The sequence below is a fragment of the Debaryomyces hansenii genome (genome assembly GCF_000006445.2).
Source record: "Debaryomyces hansenii CBS767 chromosome G complete sequence".
Lineage (NCBI taxonomy): Eukaryota > Fungi > Ascomycota > Pichiomycetes > Serinales > Debaryomycetaceae > Debaryomyces > Debaryomyces hansenii.
In genome coordinates, this window is record NC_006049.2 from 894,399 (window position 1) to 911,277 (window position 16,879).

Consider the following 16,879-nt stretch of genomic DNA (forward strand, 5'->3'; position numbering starts at 1 on the left):
TTCCTATTTAGTTCATTGATCTAGTTTCACCAGGATTTAGATTTTGGTTAATTTGCATGTATTTTTATATTTACTTATTTGTAGTCAAATAAATTACACTTGAAAACATTATTTTCCTAAACATAAACTAAATTTCTAACTCAAGGCCATTGATATTACAACCCACACTTAACAATTTAAGGTTGTTAAACTTGATTTCCTGACCTGTATCGGTCTTTTTGAATATAATCAAATTCTTTAAATAATCCACCAACTCATCATTCGAAAAAGAATTGTTAGAAAATACTTTTTTGTTTGCAATACCATATTTTAAAGTTAAGATAACTTGAAATCGTTGAAATCCGTAATTAATCTGAAACTTTAAACAACAACAATACTGTTTTCCCTTCGACGATGGCTTTTCACAGATTGATGGGGTTTGCAAGTCTGCCTTAATAATGCCAACTTCGTTAAGATAGTGAATAAATATGCGTCCTAACTCACTAATTTTTGACGACGGTTCAATATCTTCATCAACACTAACCTTGGGCCACGGTATATCAACATTTTCGTTGTTTGTCTGATTAATAAACTTGACAGTCTTACTTATCTTACTTTCATCATCTCTAGGAACTGAATGCCTTTTCTTTGGCTCATTATCTCCCCCCCTATTTTCCTTCGTCTGATCAGACTGTGAAACTTTAGGCGAAAAATGTTCAAACTGAAGAGGTACACCCTTAGTATCTTTTAAATTATGCGAGCTCATTGTCTGCTACCATAGAAATTATAACTTGAGGAGAAATTTCAACGACTTATATACCTCGACCATTTGGGAATTGGTCTATAAAATTGAAGCTATCTTGATACACAATGTTCTGCACCTATTTTAACCATTTTTGGATTCTTTAGGATCCGAAACTGTTACATGCGAGGCCAACGTACTAATGTCAGTGTCTTTACCTCTCAAGGAAAATATATCATTCTTCGTAGTGTTGGTGGTATCATGATCATTATCAACGTAACTCTCATCATTCACTTCATGCACCAGGTCTTCAGGGTTACTCTCTCCCTTATGCTGGTCCTTTGCTTTCCCTTCTGCTTCAGATATGTCAGTGGTGGTGACTTTCAATTTCTTGTAAGGCTGCTGCTTCTCATCTGTTTCAGAATAACTGTCTTCTTTAATCGTGAAAGGATGTGTCTTTCTACGAGATATGGCACGGTTTCTGTCGGAATGCTCGATTTTTTCTCGTTGCTTTACTCGGTAGTACCCATCGTCATCTTCGTAATCAAAATTGCTAGAACCCAGCGATAACATGTTAGGTGACGATCTAATTTGGCTTGTAGCATATTTCCTTGTTCTTGTTGTATCCCCTGAGCCTAGTATTTCAGGAGTACTTTCATATCCTATTGGAGTAGTATTTTTGCCCGCAAACTCATTTGAAACACTAGGTGTGACTTGAGGAACTAAACCATTCAAATACGGTGTTGTTTGAACTTTCTCATTCTTTACCTTATTAGGTATTGTTTCTATATCACTAATAGTCCATACGTATTGGATTACTCTTAAATTAAACCCCGTTATTATTCCAACCACTGTTCCAAATATAACCCCCACCATTACATAGTGGGTTAAATTGACCAAAAAAAATTGTATGTGAGGAATTAGTACTTTGATATTTTCTCTCGTAGGCTCATCTATACCAAGTATATAGAACACTGGCTTGCTAGGTAGAAACAAAAATCCATATATTAATGTGTTGATTGTTATTGCAAGAGGAATAAATACAGTATGCTTTATCATTTGATATGAAAGGTTTAGACAAGGATATATTAAATGAGTCAACGGTAATAAACAAAACATGAAAACATTCCTTGTATACGACATTACATATTGTAATACAATGCTAGTATTGCTATCCATCTTGAATACTACTAAAGTTATGGTATGATGTTTGGCTCTACTTGTTTTATCATGTTCGAGACTATTGCTTATAGTGAGGAACACAAAATCCATACAAATTTCACAGCCATCCTAGTCTAAAGTAATACACTATATTATTGTCTATCTAGTTACATAATATGGCCAGGACTTGGTGGAACATCACCAGTATCCCATCTGCAAGGAGCGGAGCCTAATTCAAAGTGAATCGACCCTCCATTTTCGAAAATATCGTCATGAGTAAACCAATTTTTGTTCCATGAATCACCATTTATCTCAACACTTTGAATGTAAATGTTATCGTTGCTCAAGTTAGAAGCGGTGATTTTCACCTTTTTGTCGTTCTCCAAGTTAAATGTGGCACTTGAAAAGAAAGGAGATGAGATAAGATATGTGGTTGTGCCAGCAACTGGATAGAATCCCATGAGACCGAAGAAGAGCCACGCTTGCATTGCACCAGCATCTGAGTTTCCAGGTAATCCTGAAGGACCGATAGAATACTTGGTGTTGATTAAGTATCGTATAGTTTCAGTGGTTTTGTAGTTGGCGTTGACAAAATTATAGAGATAGGGAGTTAAAAAGCTTGGTTCATTTCCTATGTCAGCAAATTCTTGACCGTTAAGACCAAACATATCATCAAGACGAGCTATGAATGTATCATTGTCGCCAATAAAGTCTATAAGGGTGGCAATATCGTGTGGGACGGCCCATCCGTATTCAACTGGCTTACCCTCGTATTCGTCGTCGCCCCAATAGCAGTTGCCGCATGAGAGCGGATCATAGTCATCGTAGGCCCAAGATCCATCAGGATTTTTTGGTTGAACAAATCCCGAGTATTTGCAAGAACCAGACGTAGCGTTATGGTTCCAGATATTCTGCCAGTTAGCCGATCTCTTTAAATACTTGTCATGAGCAGTGTCATTGCCGATTCCTTTAGCCACAACCGAAAGCGCAAAATCATCATATGAGAATTCCATTGTTCTCGTAACAGATCTTGTATAATTACGTGAAACATACCCAAGGCCAATCCAATCGGACAATCCCCCTCTACCTTCTTTCGTAGAAGCGTCTGGCGCCTTAAAGTCATACCAGTAAGGAGGAGTTACTTCGGCATTCTTGACCATTGCTGCAAATGCATCATCCCAGTTAATACGATCATGTACACCTTTTACATAGGCGTCAGCCATCAATACGTCTGAATTGCTACCTCCTTGGGTTTTCCCATTTTGGTTAGCAGATCTTCCGTCTGGAGTATATCCATCGTGCTTATAAATATCAATCAAACTTCTGATTAGTTCGGCACCTCTGCTGGGGCTTAAAACATTAAAAAGAGGATTTAAACATCTAAATGTGTCCCACATAGTAAACCAATCATCATAATATGGTTCAGGTGAATCCCAATGTGGATTTTCACCTGTCTTGTTAGATGGTACCAAATGGGCACCATAGAGTGCAGTGTATAACAAGTTACTAAGGGTTTCGTTGTCATTGTTCACGTCTACTTTATCAAATACCTGGTCATCCCACAAAGTCTTGGTGTCAGACACAGTACTGTTAAGATTATAGTCTTTAAAATCATTTTTAATGTTCAGACATGCTTGATCAGTTGAAATGAATGAAATACCCACTCTGCTTCTTATAATAGCTTGATTTGATGGGAACGTAAATACGATTCCTACTGACTCGTTAGCATTAGTGGAAGCTTGCAGCGAATCTGAACTGCTAGTCCCGACAAAACTCTCTACCAGATCGGCCCCATTTTCGAAATCTCCACAGAAGTAGATAGTCCACGGATCTTGGCACGCCCATCCTCCGGTGAACGTTGCTTGACCTTTGTAACCATTTTTATCACTATTTGCTTCAACCGATCCATTGACAAAGTACTGTGACCAGTATGGTTTATTAGCATTTGCCAAATGATGAGTGACATTAATCATAACCTTGGGTTCGTTATTTTCTGGAAAGCTATATTGATAGATACCAGCCCTATCTGCAGCTGCGAATTCAGCTTGGATTCCGTTGTTGAAGTTGCATGAGTAATAACCCACCGACCCAATATCATCTGAAGACCTACCAAGACTGCTTTGACTCGAATAGTCGATATCACCAATTAATGGCAATTGGGAAACTACCCCATATTCTGGAGAGCCTCCTGTTCCACTTTCATGCATCATGGATATACCCGCGACGTTACCATCTTTGGCATATCCAGAAAATACAACACCAGCTGAAGAATCGATAACGTCGAATCCCATCTTAACCATTCCAAACGGTCTGGTTGATCCAGGAAACACATTACCACCGTTTTCTGTGCCGAAAAATACATCAATGTCTGGCTCTGATGTCTGCTGACTCCAGACCGATCCTAAAACGGCTGCGAAAATTATCCATTTCATCATCTCAATAATTGTATGACTCTAGCACCTCTCCTACCTCCCATTCCTTGCCTATGGCTCTATATATATATATATATACACGGTCAATTCTTTGGCCCTTTTCCAGCTTCCCTTTAACATGTGGATCATCTCCTTCTTTTCTTGGACCTCATGGGTGCCATGTACAATAAAGTCCTTTTCTCGGGCCATGTAGGCCCTTCAACCGAACACATTGTTATTCTCTACGTAACTATTCAGCCTATATGCAAGTAATGGATCATATGGATAACATAATTGGCGCTCGAGTGAATGTTGCAATAGCGTACTCGAGCCATAAACGAGTTTCTTATGCACGTACCTGGCGTAAAAACGTTTCTCATGCAAACCAACTCTATTGGGCCACAAATGGGTATCGCATACAATAGAATTATACAATTTTAATACATAAATCATGGATACACAATACTACTACACCAGGCCATTCACCAGTTTCATGTTTGTTTGAAACAATTACACCGTGGCGCTACACGTGGTTTCTGGCATCCAGACCCCCCCTGTCCACAAAATTCTATTTTTACGCTGTAACAAAGTAGATTCATGATATCAGATCGCTTATCTCCAATTTATCGTCCTTATCGATGACCGCTAAGCCAGCTTAAGGTACTACTAGTATTAGTCCCTTACGATTGCGTGACTGGTGGAATATGGTGAGATAAAATGTCGTTAACTAATCAAAGGACCCGCGCGACATAATCTCGAATTTTGGCAAAATGTCGCGTACTAAAATTTTCTAATTCTTTTGTCATAAACCTATAGAAGATATCAATTTTCATCATATTATCAGGTAGGCTATCTACAAGTTATTATAGGTAAAAAATAGTTCACCATGGGTGACTCTAAATCGAAAAAAACTATGACGAAGATTGGGAAGCTCTTTGGAGTTTCTCAAACTAACCTTCATCAATTGAGTAGCCCAGCGGTTGAGGATCCTAAACAGGCGGCTAATGGGTCGGATGGCAAAGATAATATGGCGGGTGGACTGACAAAAGCATCGCCGCTTTCTAGTAAGGAGGATATTATAACGGCGGGTCAAGAGGATGATAGGGGGTCGCCGTTGCAGAAAAATAATATGTTGTACGGTATCAATAGCAATAATAGTAAAAATAGCACGAATGAGCATAACAGTAATATTAAGAATGATGGCAATATTAATACGGGTATAGGACCCAACACGCAGAGCATTAATGGAAACATAAATATGAGTAATAATAAGGGCAAAGCGGCAACGTCCAGGGTGTCGCCGAGATCAGGGTCGAAGACAAACGTATCCACGATAAATAATCCGCATAGAATTGCCTCTCCGGTCGAATCAGTAAATTCTCAAGAGGACAACATATTGTTTCACCCACAACCACAGGTGATACGATCCATGGGGTCGGAATTTAACCTTCAGACGGGTTCCAACAACAATTTACAGGCCATGAGCTCGTCGAGTCCGATGAATATACGATCGCCTACATTGTCCGTTTCATCAGCAAATACAAACCAGCCCACGAAAAAGGCCTCCATCAGTGCTGGTGCTAAGTCTACAGGGTCAAATCCAGTGTCGAGAACTTCGTCATTGAAAACTAAGTCAGTGGCACTAAAAGATAAGGACGTCAATGCGTCCGTTCTGTCCCCAAGTCCAACGCCAGCCAAGCCAAGGTTCAGGATGTTAGAAAACGGCTCGCACGAGCATAATTTACGTTCCGCTAAAAGACAGGAAAAGTTATCGAATATGTTGAAAGGCTTGCTAGGATCCAAAAAATTACGTGATGAGGCCAAATCAGCCTTACCTAACATATTGCAAACGCCACAGCAATCACAATCACAATTGGCACAACCTAATGATAAGCCACCCACTCTTTTCGCGGGGTTAGTTCATCAAGTCAAAAATGATACTTCCCCATATCATGGTCTGGTGAATGGAACAGGCGAACAACCCGATTGCAGATCTTTTGTTGAGAAATACGGTAGGTGTCAGGAAGTTATAGGAAAGGGATCGTTTGGAGTAGTACGGATATCGCATAAGAAAGTAATTGGCCAAAATAGTGACGCGGAGGAAAAGTTATACGCGGTGAAAGAATTCAAGCGAAGGCCCAACGAATCAGATCAAAAGTATAATAGAAGACTCACGTCCGAATTCTGCATCTCATCCTCATTGAAAAACATGAACATCATCAACACGTTGGATTTGTTAAAGGATGCGAAGGGTGACTACTGCGAAGTGATGGAATTCTGTTCGGGTGGTGATTTGTACACCTTGATCATCGCGGCAGGAAAACTAGAGTACGCCGAAGCTGATTGCTTGTTCAAGCAATTGATCAGAGGTGTCAACTACATGCATGAAATGGGTGTCAGCCACCGAGACTTGAAACCCGAAAATTTACTATTAACCCAAAATGGGATATTGAAAATCACCGACTTTGGAAACGGTGAGTGCTTCAAGATGGCCTGGGAAAACGAAATCCAATATAGTGAAGGCGTCTGTGGCTCCTCGCCGTACATTGCTCCCGAAGAGTTCTGCCAGCATTCTTTCGACCCCCGAGGCGTCGACATATGGGCTTGTGGTGTCATCTACTTGGCCATGAGAACCGGTAGGCAGTTATGGAAGTTGGCCGACCCCAAAAAGGACGAATTTTTCGCAGAGTATTTAATGAAGAGAAAGGACGCCTCCGGCTACGAACCTATTGAATCCCTAAAGAGGGCACGTTGCAGAAATGTCATTTACTCAATCTTGGACCCGAAGCCTGAGAGGCGTATTAACGGTAAACAGATCTTGAACAGTGAATGGGGTAGAGAAATCAAGGTTTGTGATGCAGGTGAAGGTAAGTCTGTTCTCCCAATCCCTGAAATATAGCCCTCTTGTCGTATATAGTACTGGTATATCTTAATTGTGAATAGATTTTAAGTCTTTCCTTCACGTGAGAGTCTTATCCGCAAAGAAAAATTGTAAACACTCATTCTCAACGCGGTAGAGTTTTTTAGAATGGTGATCTATGCTGAGTAGTATATTACTTCTAAACGATATATTATTTAAGTTACGTTGAAACTAAGGTGTTAGATAGAATAGTTACATTCGCTTTGATTATTTGATTTCTACATAATTAAAAATGGTCGAATTAACGGATTATCAGCGTCAAGAGAAAGTTGGTGAAGGTATGTATTGTCATCTTTTTTTCGTACATTCAGCAATAACTGAGCAATTTACCGGTAGATTAGGTCAAAAACACGTAAATACTAATATAACTAGGTACATATGGAGTTGTGTATAAGGCATTGGATACCAAGCATAATAATAGGGTTGTTGCTTTGAAGAAGATCAGATTGGAGTCGGAGGATGAAGGAGTTCCATCGACAGCCATAAGAGAAATTTCGTTGTTAAAGGAAATGAAAGACGATAATATCGTTCGGTTGTACGATATAATACACTCTGACTCGCATAAGTTGTATTTGGTGTTTGAATTTTTAGACTTGGATTTGAAGAAATACATGGAGTCGATTCCTCAGGGTGTTGGCTTAGGCGCCGACATGGTCAAGAGGTTTTTGAACCAGTTGGTCAAGGGTATTAAGCATTGTCACAGTCACAGGGTATTGCATAGAGACTTGAAGCCCCAGAACTTATTGATTGACAAGGAAGGAAATTTAAAATTGGCCGATTTTGGCCTCGCAAGAGCGTTCGGGGTGCCTTTAAGAGCGTATACACACGAAGTGGTAACTTTGTGGTATAGAGCACCTGAGATTTTGTTGGGTGGTAAACAATATTCAACTGGGGTGGATATGTGGTCGGTTGGTTGTATCTTTGCAGAGATGTGTAATAGAAAGCCACTCTTCCCAGGGGATTCAGAAATCGACGAAATCTTCAGAATCTTCAGAATTTTAGGTACGCCATCAGAAGAAACCTGGCCTGATGTTTCATACTTGCCAGATTTCAAGTCGACTTTCCCTAAGTGGTCCAAGAAAAATTTGGCTGAATTTGTGCCTACTTTAGATGAAGATGGGATCGATTTGTTAGAGCAAATGCTTGTTTACGATCCAAGTGGTAGAATCAGTGCAAAGCGAGCCTTAATTCATCCATATTTTCAGGAAGATGGTGAAAACTACGATAGTTATCCAAGATCTGTTAACATGGGTTAGAAGCGTGTTCTTTTCTACATCCCTCTGTATCGTGATACCTATTTGTATACGCTAGTTCGTCTTTTCAGCGCCATTCTCTACGAGTTTTGAAGAATAGTTCGTGGCTTTCATATAAGGAATATATTAGTTTTGAAACATGCAGTATGTAGAAATGCTATTTGCTAGTGAAAAATGATATCATAAAAATAATGATTGAAATAAATGCAATTGAAATAGTAGTTGTCTTATGTGTAGTGGTGTGTGTGGCCGTGTTGTGTGTGGCATTATGTGTAGATATGTGAGTGGATTCGGCATCTGACTTGGTCAATCGATGGTATACTTGTGTATCTTCAGGCGACATTGTAGTGGTAACCAAATCAGTTTGGGCCCATATGGGTTTTGGGTCAGTAGGATTGGGGTGAGCTACTTCTGTGAGCTTGGCTAGTTCTTGTTGAACCTCAGACACCTCGTATCTCATAGATCTGACCTTCTCGCATAACCCATCGTTTATCGTGCCCACATTCTTCAAATACTGTAAGTGGTACGCATTCTGGCTCTTTAGCCCTACCAACCGATTTTCTAAAGATGCAAAGTTCATCTCGATAGTGTGGTGGTACTCCTCCAAGTCATCCAAGATCTCGCCGAGACTGAACTCCTTCGTCTTCTGACTGCATGCCATGTCAATATGACTGTCACAGATACTAGAGGGCACACTCACACTCCTCTTACACCCCATCTGGTCAAATTCCATCAACGATGCCGTCTCGTCGTCGCTCATCTCGTCACTATCACATACCGAAAAGCGCCGGCCCGCTAGCCCCTGGGGAACCGTTTCTGCCCCCTCGTATCCTTCATCAACAATCCACTCCAAAATCATCACCGAATCCTCCTTCAGGATACTGATTCTCTCGGCTTGTTCCCCAAACATATCCTGGACCCTGTTGATCACCATTTGCGCCATCACGACCACCCCCGGATCATTGGCCATTTGCCGTTTTTTGCAGCTCTCATCTTCAATATTCTTCAACAACCCATACACCTCACTAAGCGGCATATTTTCTATAAATCCCATGTTTTTCCATACCCGATCAAAAATTTCCTCATCGCTCCCTATTCTGCCGCCGATCCTACCACTTAGGCCTGATATTCCGTCCATTTAGTACCGAAAATAATGTATTTTTGATTAATGATTCGTTTTCCTATTCACAGTCTCTAATCCGTATCTCAGCTTGTTCACCACCGTCAACTTTTTTTCGTTCCACTTATCTCTGGTTTCTTCTACTATAAGGTCCCTTCTATAGACCCAATCGTAATCATTTTCTGGTATTATTGTTTTGGTTCAAAGCACGACCTTTTGAGCGGTAATAAGGCCCAATTAGGAAATGTAATTGCGAAATGATAAAATTGATTTTGTGTCATGATTGATTTTATCTGGTGTATGGGTGTTTGAGATTTGATTTGGTGTTTGGCTTTTGTTTTGTTTTGCAGGTTATGTTGTTTTGCATGTTATTTGGTTTTTGCAGGTTAGGTCTTTTTTTTACACGAGCCAGAAACCACTTAGACGTTACTTAGGAGGCCATATATAAGACTATTCTTGCAGTAAGATCATGAGTAACAACTATTCTGCGAGCAGCGGCTCAGCGGGTGATGGTTACCGCGATAGCGGATACGGAGACGACAGCTCTGGATACAGGGGCAGCTACAGAGGTGGATATAGAGGACGAGCTCGCGGAGCATATAGAGGACGAGCGAACGACCGAGGGGGATATTATGGTCGAGGAGGGTATCTGAGCCGGTATAACCCTTATTACGGGGGAAGCAGTGGAGGAAGAGGCGGGTATTCGTCGTATCAGGGGAGAGACAGCTATAGGGGGGACAACTACGAAAGTTCGAGGCCCACGTCGCACGGAGACGACTCTTACCAAGAGGGTTATCAAGAAGGATATCAAGAAAGATACGACGGTTATGGTGATGGGTATGGTGCAGACTCGAGGACTGACGACAGCAATTATGGATACCCGCAGTCGCTGTACAGAGGAAGCTACCGGGGAGGATATAAAGGGACATATTCGTCTAAAGACAGAGGCAGCTACCATGGGCGGTCGCAATACGAGTCAGAACACGGACATGGAAGCCATCTGGGATGGAATGAGCATTCTTCGTCGTCTCCGGCATCAAAACCAAAGACACCCCAGCATAAGGGCGCCTCGGGGCCCAAAGCACCTACCAACCCATGGATTACTATACTCCAAATAAAGGACGATCCCACAAAACAGGCGTTTGAGCACACCCATGAGGAATTGGGCCGTCTAGATAAAGAATTGCACGAATTACAGCATGCTAAGCTATTGTTGGAGAACTCAGTCGCCAACTTAGAAAGGCAGGCACTTAGAGAAGAATTGCACGTACAAATTACCAATGAAAAGCTCGAAGAGTTTACTTATTTATGAAGGCGTATGGTTTAGTTTGATATTTATTGGGTATATATGTATATAAGTCTTGTATATTGTAATGTATTATTAGTGGTATTTTAAGAAGGCTGTATGGGTAGGATCGCGTGAAAAATATTATTGGTGAAAATACTGCCAACTCTTTCTCCTTAAAGTTGTCTAATTTTTATCAATTATCATGTCACTTTGTCAATTCGTGTCATCAATCAGTGATTGTAGGATCACCCAAGCTTTAATATATGGTGTTTTGTTTGTTGGTGTTTACAAAATTACCACATTCACTTTAAGTGTTGGTTCGTTATTAGTGGATCTTTTTGTCTTGCCAGCAGTCGATTTTAAGAAGTATGGAGCTAAACAAGGCAAGTGGGCGGTTGTTACTGGTGCGTCCGATGGAATTGGTAAGGAATATGCTTATCAATTGGCCTCTAGAGGCTTGAACGTTGTTTTAATTTCAAGAACTCTCTCGAAATTGGAATTAATTGCTACTGAAATTGAAACTAAATACAAGGTAAGCACCGAAGTCATTGCATTCGATGCTTCCACCGATAATGATGCCAACTACGCTAAGATCTTGCACACCGTGTCCAACTTGCCTGTCACCGTGTTGGTTAATAATGTCGGCCAGTCCCACTCCATCCCAGTGCCATTCTTGGAAACCGAAGATAAGGAATTGAGAGACATCATTACCATCAATAACACAGTCACTTTGAAAATCACCCAGGCCGTGGCCCCTGTTATCGCAGACACCGTCGCCAAGGAAAATAAAAAGGTCAAGGGCTTAATCTTAACCATGGGCTCGTTCGGTGGGTTGTTGCCAACCCCGTACTTGGCTACATACTCCGGTTCAAAGTCCTTCTTACAAGCCTGGTCCTCGGCCTTGGCCGGTGAATTGAAGCCTCAAGGTATCGACGTCCAATTGGTCATCTCGTACTTGGTCACCTCCGCCATGTCCAAGATCAGACGCTCTTCGGCATCCATTCCAAACCCAAAGAACTTCGTCACCTCCGTATTGAACACTGCTGGTCGTCGTTGTGGTGCCCAAGAAAGATTTGCCACCACTACTCCCTACTGGACCCATGCATTGATGCACTTTGGGATCGAAAATACTGTGGGTGTCTACTCAAAATTCGCCAACTCCTTGAACTTTAGCATGCATAAAAGTATCCGTGTCAGAGCTTTGAAGAAAGCTGCTCGTGCAAACGCTACAAAGACCGATTAGGCCTGCCTCCCCTTTCTTTATATAACTATATCCATAGTACACTCCAATATACATACATATATATGTCCGTAATATGATGGAACCTTCTGTAGATGTAATCACGTGATGAAGAATGTTCTAGAAAAGTCTCGAAGTCAGATGAAGATGAAAAAACCATTACCGGCGGTAATAAATACACTGATATATATCAATTAGTTCTTTCGTCGATTCTAATAGGAATAATATAGGGTTTAATTAATATTCAGTTTAAAAAAAAATCTATAAGTTGCTATGGTTAAAGAAACAAAGCTTTATGATTTATTGGGTGTGCAACCTTCTGCTTCAGAGCAAGAGTTGAAGAAGGCATATAGGAAGCTGGCATTGAAATATCACCCAGACAAGCCTACAGGGGATACAGAGAAGTTCAAGGAGATTTCTGAAGCGTTTGATATTTTGTCCAACGGAGACAAGAGACAGGTGTACGATGACTACGGGTTGGAAGCGGCTAGAGGTAATGCACCAGCTGGGGGTAATCCATTTGCAGGAGCCGGTCACGCTGGAGGAGGAGGAGGTGCTAGTCCGTTTGGAGGGTTTAGTTCTAGTGGTGGATTTTCCCAGGCGGATGCGTTCAATATATTCTCCCAAATGGGTGGCTTCGGAATGGGAGGAGGAGGTGGTGGCAGCGATGATTTCGGATTTGGTGGATTCGGAGGTGGCAGTGGCTTTGGTGGTATGCCAGGAGGTTTTAGCCAAGGGCATTCTTCCCGCTCGCGTCCAGAGCCAGATACCGTGACCATATCGTTGCCGGTGTCATTGGAAGATTTGTATCACGGTGGAGTAAAGAAAATGAAATTGAATAGAAAGGGTATCAGTGGTAACAAAGAAAGTAAGGTTATGACCATCAATATAAAGCCCGGGTGGAAAGTGGGCACGAAAATCAATTTCGCCAACGAAGGTGACTACCAAAGAGAATGCCATGCGAGACAAACGGTTCAATTCATACTCGAAGAGAAGCCCCACCCAATTTTCAAGAGAGAAGGTAACAACTTGAAGATGAACTTGCCATTGACATTCAAGGAATCATTATGTGGTTTTTCTAAAGAGGTGAATACCATCGATGGTAGAAGAATCCCATTACTGAGATCCAGCCCTATACAACCAAATACTTCCACCACATACCCTGGTTTAGGTATGCCAATCAGTAAACTGCCGGGCTCTAGAGGTGATTTAGAAATTGTATTCAAGGTCGATTATCCTGTATCCTTAAATGCTGAACAAAAACAAGTTATTAATCAATACTTCTAAGAAGATATTTGTTACATAATTTAATTAATAATGAAAATAATGACAAATTGTTTCTCATCCTGTTTAAATATATAATGAAGAGTTACATATAGATAGATGCATTTCACTTTAATATATTAAATGTATATAATTAGTTCCCTTTTGTACAGTGGTTTGATAGAAATTGAGCTTTTGTGTAAACTTGTAGTTTTCATATTTATTTGAATTATATAGTGATTAATTAATGCTAAGGATTCTTTCAATCCTAATCATTTCAATCCAAATGTCGGTAATATTGGCCTCTGCGGGCTACGATCACACAATTAGATTCTGGGATGCTTTAACTGGTGTTTGTTCAAGAACGATTCAACACACAGATTCACAAGTTAATAGATTGGAAATTACGTCAGATAAACGATACCTTGCGGCAGCTGGTAATTTATACGTTAGGTTATATGATATTAGACAAACAGGAAACTCAGGGAATACATCTGAAGCGAATGCTGGTGGTAACAATAGTAATAACAATAATTCGAATCCTGTTATGACATTTGAGGGACATACGAATAATGTTACTTCCTTAGCATTTCAAGTCGATAATAAATGGATGGTGTCGTCGCTGGAAGATGGTATGGTTAAAGTTTGGGACGTCAGGTCGCCATCTGTGCAGAGAAATTATAAGCATCATTGTCCAGTTAACGAGGTGGTGATTCATCCGAATCAAGGTGAACTTATTAGTTGTGATCAAGACGGTAATATTAGAATTTGGGACTTAGGCGAAAACCAATGCACTCATCATTTAATCCCTGAGGATGACGTCCCGATAAATTCCATATCGGTTGCCAGCGAAGGATCCATGTTGGTTGCTGGAAATAATAAGGGAAACTGCTACGTCTGGCTGATGCAAAACCAGAAAGATATTACATCTTTAACCCCTGTAACAAAATTCAGATCACATCTGAAATATATCACAAGAGTTGTTTTACTGACTGATATGAGGCATTTAGCTACTTGTTCCGCTGATCATACGGCAAGAATCTGGTCAACTGAACAGAATTTTAGTTTGGAGACAACTCTACATGGGCATCAGAGATGGGTATGGGATTGTGCATTTAGTGCTGACAGTGCATATTTAGTTACTGCATGCTCTGACCACTATGTGAGATTGTGGGATTTATCGAATTGTGAAACTGTTAGACAGTACAATGGACATCATAAAGGTGCTGTTTGTGTTGCTTTAAATGATGTTTAATTATGCATTTTCTAAGGATGAACTCTAGACACTTATCTAACTATTCATTGCTACATGCGTTGGTTATTTGGAGTGAGTCCATATCTTTACTTTTCAATAGAAGGACAGGTTTAAAGAGCGGCTTTCTATTCCTATCTGCGAACTGAAGTTTGAAATTTGAGTTTTTGTATGTAATAGGTATATCGGCAAACTTGAATAATTCTTTCAAGTGTGTAACGAACATTTGGTCATCGAAGTTCCTTGGATTTTTGTTATACCATATGGGTATTTCCTTTGGAATACTCTTGACATTTTTACTCGTACTCAAATACCTTATTTGTTTGCCGATGTCGATTAATTGAGAAAGCATTGTATAGTTGTTATTCATTATGGAAAGTGGTAAATATGCATCAATTGCTTGTAAATTAAGAAATGATGCACACTTTATTAATGTTTCAAGGAGTTGTTCTTTATCTTTAATCCATTCATTCATAATAGGAATATCAATGGCATATTTAATAATAACCTCTGCTAATGTGAGTAGTTGTTGACTTATATCTTTGAAGTATATCATTGTTGATATTTTCAGATCTGTTAGATCTCCCGGAATTTTGACTTCAAAATACGTTTGCATATCTATTTTGAGTTTCATCGCAAGACACTGAACGTAATAATCTTTGTCCAAGTTGGAAATCCCAATATATGAAATTAAGTCGTATTCATTAAATCCTGAAATAACATAATTCAATGGAAAGCAATAGCTTGGGACGATTTTATTTTGACGAAGATATATGCAAATGCTTCTAATATTATTCAAGCTATGTGATGGTACTTTATATGTTGATAATTGAAGTGAATCGATAAATTCAATTAGTTTGTCTCCTGAAAGATTAACTAAGTCAACGTCAATCATAAATTTTTTAATTTTTTCATAGAACTTTTCTTTACTAATATGAGTATCATCCAGTTTATAATCCAAACTATTATTGTAAAGATCATATAAGATTATCGCTAGTAATTGTTGATGACTTTTTCTTGTTTCTTTGAGAACATCTTTATTGATGAGTTTTCCACAATTGCTGCAAAAATCAACATTATATTGATTTTTAAACACCAAACCTTTAGATAAATCATCAGAGAAAAAGTCTTTGAAAGTTAAGCTACATAATAACATACCACACGCAGAACAGTTGTATGAAAAAAACCAGTCGAATTTCTGTTTGCACAAAATGCAATTGCAGCGGAAGAAAAATCTCCTTTGCAATTCCAGATTTCTCAATTCCTTAGGGCAGCTTGTAAAGCAATAATTGGTTAAAATTTCCTTGTTCTCAGCAACTGGAAATGTAGCTACCAAAGAAAATTTTGAATGATTTAAGGGTATAACTAGTGTGTTAGGAATGCAGGAATGGTTTAATAACGAAAAATCTGGATCAAAACTGAAACCTATCGCCTCTTGGTATTCGTTCATAAGGACACTAGAATTGACCAATATAATGCATAAAAGTTTCCAAATATAGCCATATAATTTGGAATCCATATTCAAATCTATTGCTCTTACAATACATTTAGTATACTCATGTAACCAAGAATATTCGTCGTCAGAGTCTATGATGCTACTGTGTGACGTTAGGTCAAATACTCGAGATTTGTATGCTCGGTCAAGATCACATAGAATATATAATTTAATCCCATGCCTAATAAATTCTGAAAGACTATCTTCATCTTTAAATTGACTATTTTTCATTATTTGGCCAAATAATTGGCATTCGTATCGGTGTATTTGATTCCAATGAGCATTATAACACTCCTGATTACAATACTTGTAAATACGACATCTTTCACAAGTTACCATCTTAGAGCTTATACATGATTCGATACCCTCTGGACTTGATTTTTCATATCCAACAAAATTTGGCACTTCGTCGTCTATGAACGTACTTGCCGCCAAACAATTTTGACAAACATTTTTGCACGAATCATTACAACTTTCCAGCGGCAAGCTGTTAATGGTTTTCAATTTAGGCTCAAATATCTTAACTAATCGGTTTAAGCTGAGGTCCCGCTTAGCTGCTATTCCTCTTTTTTCTGGTCCTTCATTCCCATGTATTAATTTGATATCATCATTTCCAAATCCTAGCTTTGAGATTGAACTACGACCGTGTACCTCAAAGGTTGCTAATCTTGCAATACCATCTTCGTATTTTAGCTTTTCTAAGTCGTGAGTATATACCCTATCCATTTTATAAATTATTAAACAGTTCAATAAAT

General features: G+C 39.6%; 11 protein-coding genes across 11 annotated transcripts; 6 read left to right on the forward strand and 5 right to left on the reverse strand. All coding sequences in view use genetic code 12, as the record gives it.

The window, feature by feature from the left end:
* Nucleotides 1-127: 127 nt before the first annotated feature.
* DEHA2G10626g (DEHA2G10626p) lies at nucleotides 128-745 on the reverse strand (the record flags this gene model as incomplete). Its single annotated transcript, XM_462005.1, has 1 exon — nucleotides 128-745. One exon carries the CDS (start codon nucleotides 743-745, stop codon nucleotides 128-130), a length of 618 nt encoding a protein of 205 aa, XP_462005.1.
* Nucleotides 746-865: 120 nt separating this feature from the next.
* On the reverse strand, nucleotides 866-1,993 carry DEHA2G10648g (DEHA2G10648p; the record flags this gene model as incomplete). Its single annotated transcript, XM_462006.1, has 1 exon — nucleotides 866-1,993. The coding sequence occupies one exon, from the start codon at nucleotides 1,991-1,993 to the stop codon at nucleotides 866-868; it is 1,128 nt and encodes a 375-aa protein (XP_462006.2).
* Nucleotides 1,994-2,049: 56 nt separating this feature from the next.
* Nucleotides 2,050-4,317, reverse strand: DEHA2G10670g (DEHA2G10670p; the record flags this gene model as incomplete). The annotated part of the gene is made up of 1 exon (XM_002770565.1): nucleotides 2,050-4,317. One exon carries the CDS (start codon nucleotides 4,315-4,317, stop codon nucleotides 2,050-2,052), a length of 2,268 nt encoding a protein of 755 aa, XP_002770611.1.
* An 862-nt stretch (nucleotides 4,318-5,179) lies between these two features.
* Nucleotides 5,180-7,192, forward strand: DEHA2G10692g (DEHA2G10692p; the record flags this gene model as incomplete). Its single annotated transcript, XM_002770566.1, has 1 exon — nucleotides 5,180-7,192. The coding sequence occupies one exon, from the start codon at nucleotides 5,180-5,182 to the stop codon at nucleotides 7,190-7,192; it is 2,013 nt and encodes a 670-aa protein (XP_002770612.1).
* A 253-nt stretch (nucleotides 7,193-7,445) lies between these two features.
* Nucleotides 7,446-8,469, forward strand: DEHA2G10714g (DEHA2G10714p; the record flags this gene model as incomplete). Its single annotated transcript, XM_462008.1, has 2 exons — nucleotides 7,446-7,491; nucleotides 7,586-8,469. 2 exons carry the CDS (start codon nucleotides 7,446-7,448, stop codon nucleotides 8,467-8,469), a joined length of 930 nt encoding a protein of 309 aa, XP_462008.1.
* Nucleotides 8,470-8,623: 154 nt separating this feature from the next.
* On the reverse strand, nucleotides 8,624-9,604 carry DEHA2G10736g (DEHA2G10736p; the record flags this gene model as incomplete). Its single annotated transcript, XM_462009.1, has 1 exon — nucleotides 8,624-9,604. One exon carries the CDS (start codon nucleotides 9,602-9,604, stop codon nucleotides 8,624-8,626), a length of 981 nt encoding a protein of 326 aa, XP_462009.2.
* Nucleotides 9,605-10,055: 451 nt separating this feature from the next.
* On the forward strand, nucleotides 10,056-10,898 carry DEHA2G10758g (DEHA2G10758p; the record flags this gene model as incomplete). Its single annotated transcript, XM_462010.1, has 1 exon — nucleotides 10,056-10,898. The coding sequence occupies one exon, from the start codon at nucleotides 10,056-10,058 to the stop codon at nucleotides 10,896-10,898; it is 843 nt and encodes a 280-aa protein (XP_462010.2).
* A 178-nt stretch (nucleotides 10,899-11,076) lies between these two features.
* On the forward strand, nucleotides 11,077-12,117 carry DEHA2G10780g (DEHA2G10780p; the record flags this gene model as incomplete). The annotated part of the gene is made up of 1 exon (XM_462011.1): nucleotides 11,077-12,117. One exon carries the CDS (start codon nucleotides 11,077-11,079, stop codon nucleotides 12,115-12,117), a length of 1,041 nt encoding a protein of 346 aa, XP_462011.1.
* Nucleotides 12,118-12,387: 270 nt separating this feature from the next.
* Nucleotides 12,388-13,401, forward strand: DEHA2G10802g (DEHA2G10802p; the record flags this gene model as incomplete). Its single annotated transcript, XM_462012.1, has 1 exon — nucleotides 12,388-13,401. One exon carries the CDS (start codon nucleotides 12,388-12,390, stop codon nucleotides 13,399-13,401), a length of 1,014 nt encoding a protein of 337 aa, XP_462012.2.
* A 262-nt stretch (nucleotides 13,402-13,663) lies between these two features.
* On the forward strand, nucleotides 13,664-14,632 carry DEHA2G10824g (DEHA2G10824p; the record flags this gene model as incomplete). Its single annotated transcript, XM_462013.1, has 1 exon — nucleotides 13,664-14,632. The coding sequence occupies one exon, from the start codon at nucleotides 13,664-13,666 to the stop codon at nucleotides 14,630-14,632; it is 969 nt and encodes a 322-aa protein (XP_462013.2).
* Nucleotides 14,633-14,672: 40 nt separating this feature from the next.
* Nucleotides 14,673-16,850, reverse strand: DEHA2G10846g (DEHA2G10846p; the record flags this gene model as incomplete). The annotated part of the gene is made up of 1 exon (XM_462014.1): nucleotides 14,673-16,850. The coding sequence occupies one exon, from the start codon at nucleotides 16,848-16,850 to the stop codon at nucleotides 14,673-14,675; it is 2,178 nt and encodes a 725-aa protein (XP_462014.2).
* Nucleotides 16,851-16,879: the final 29 nt, after the last annotated feature.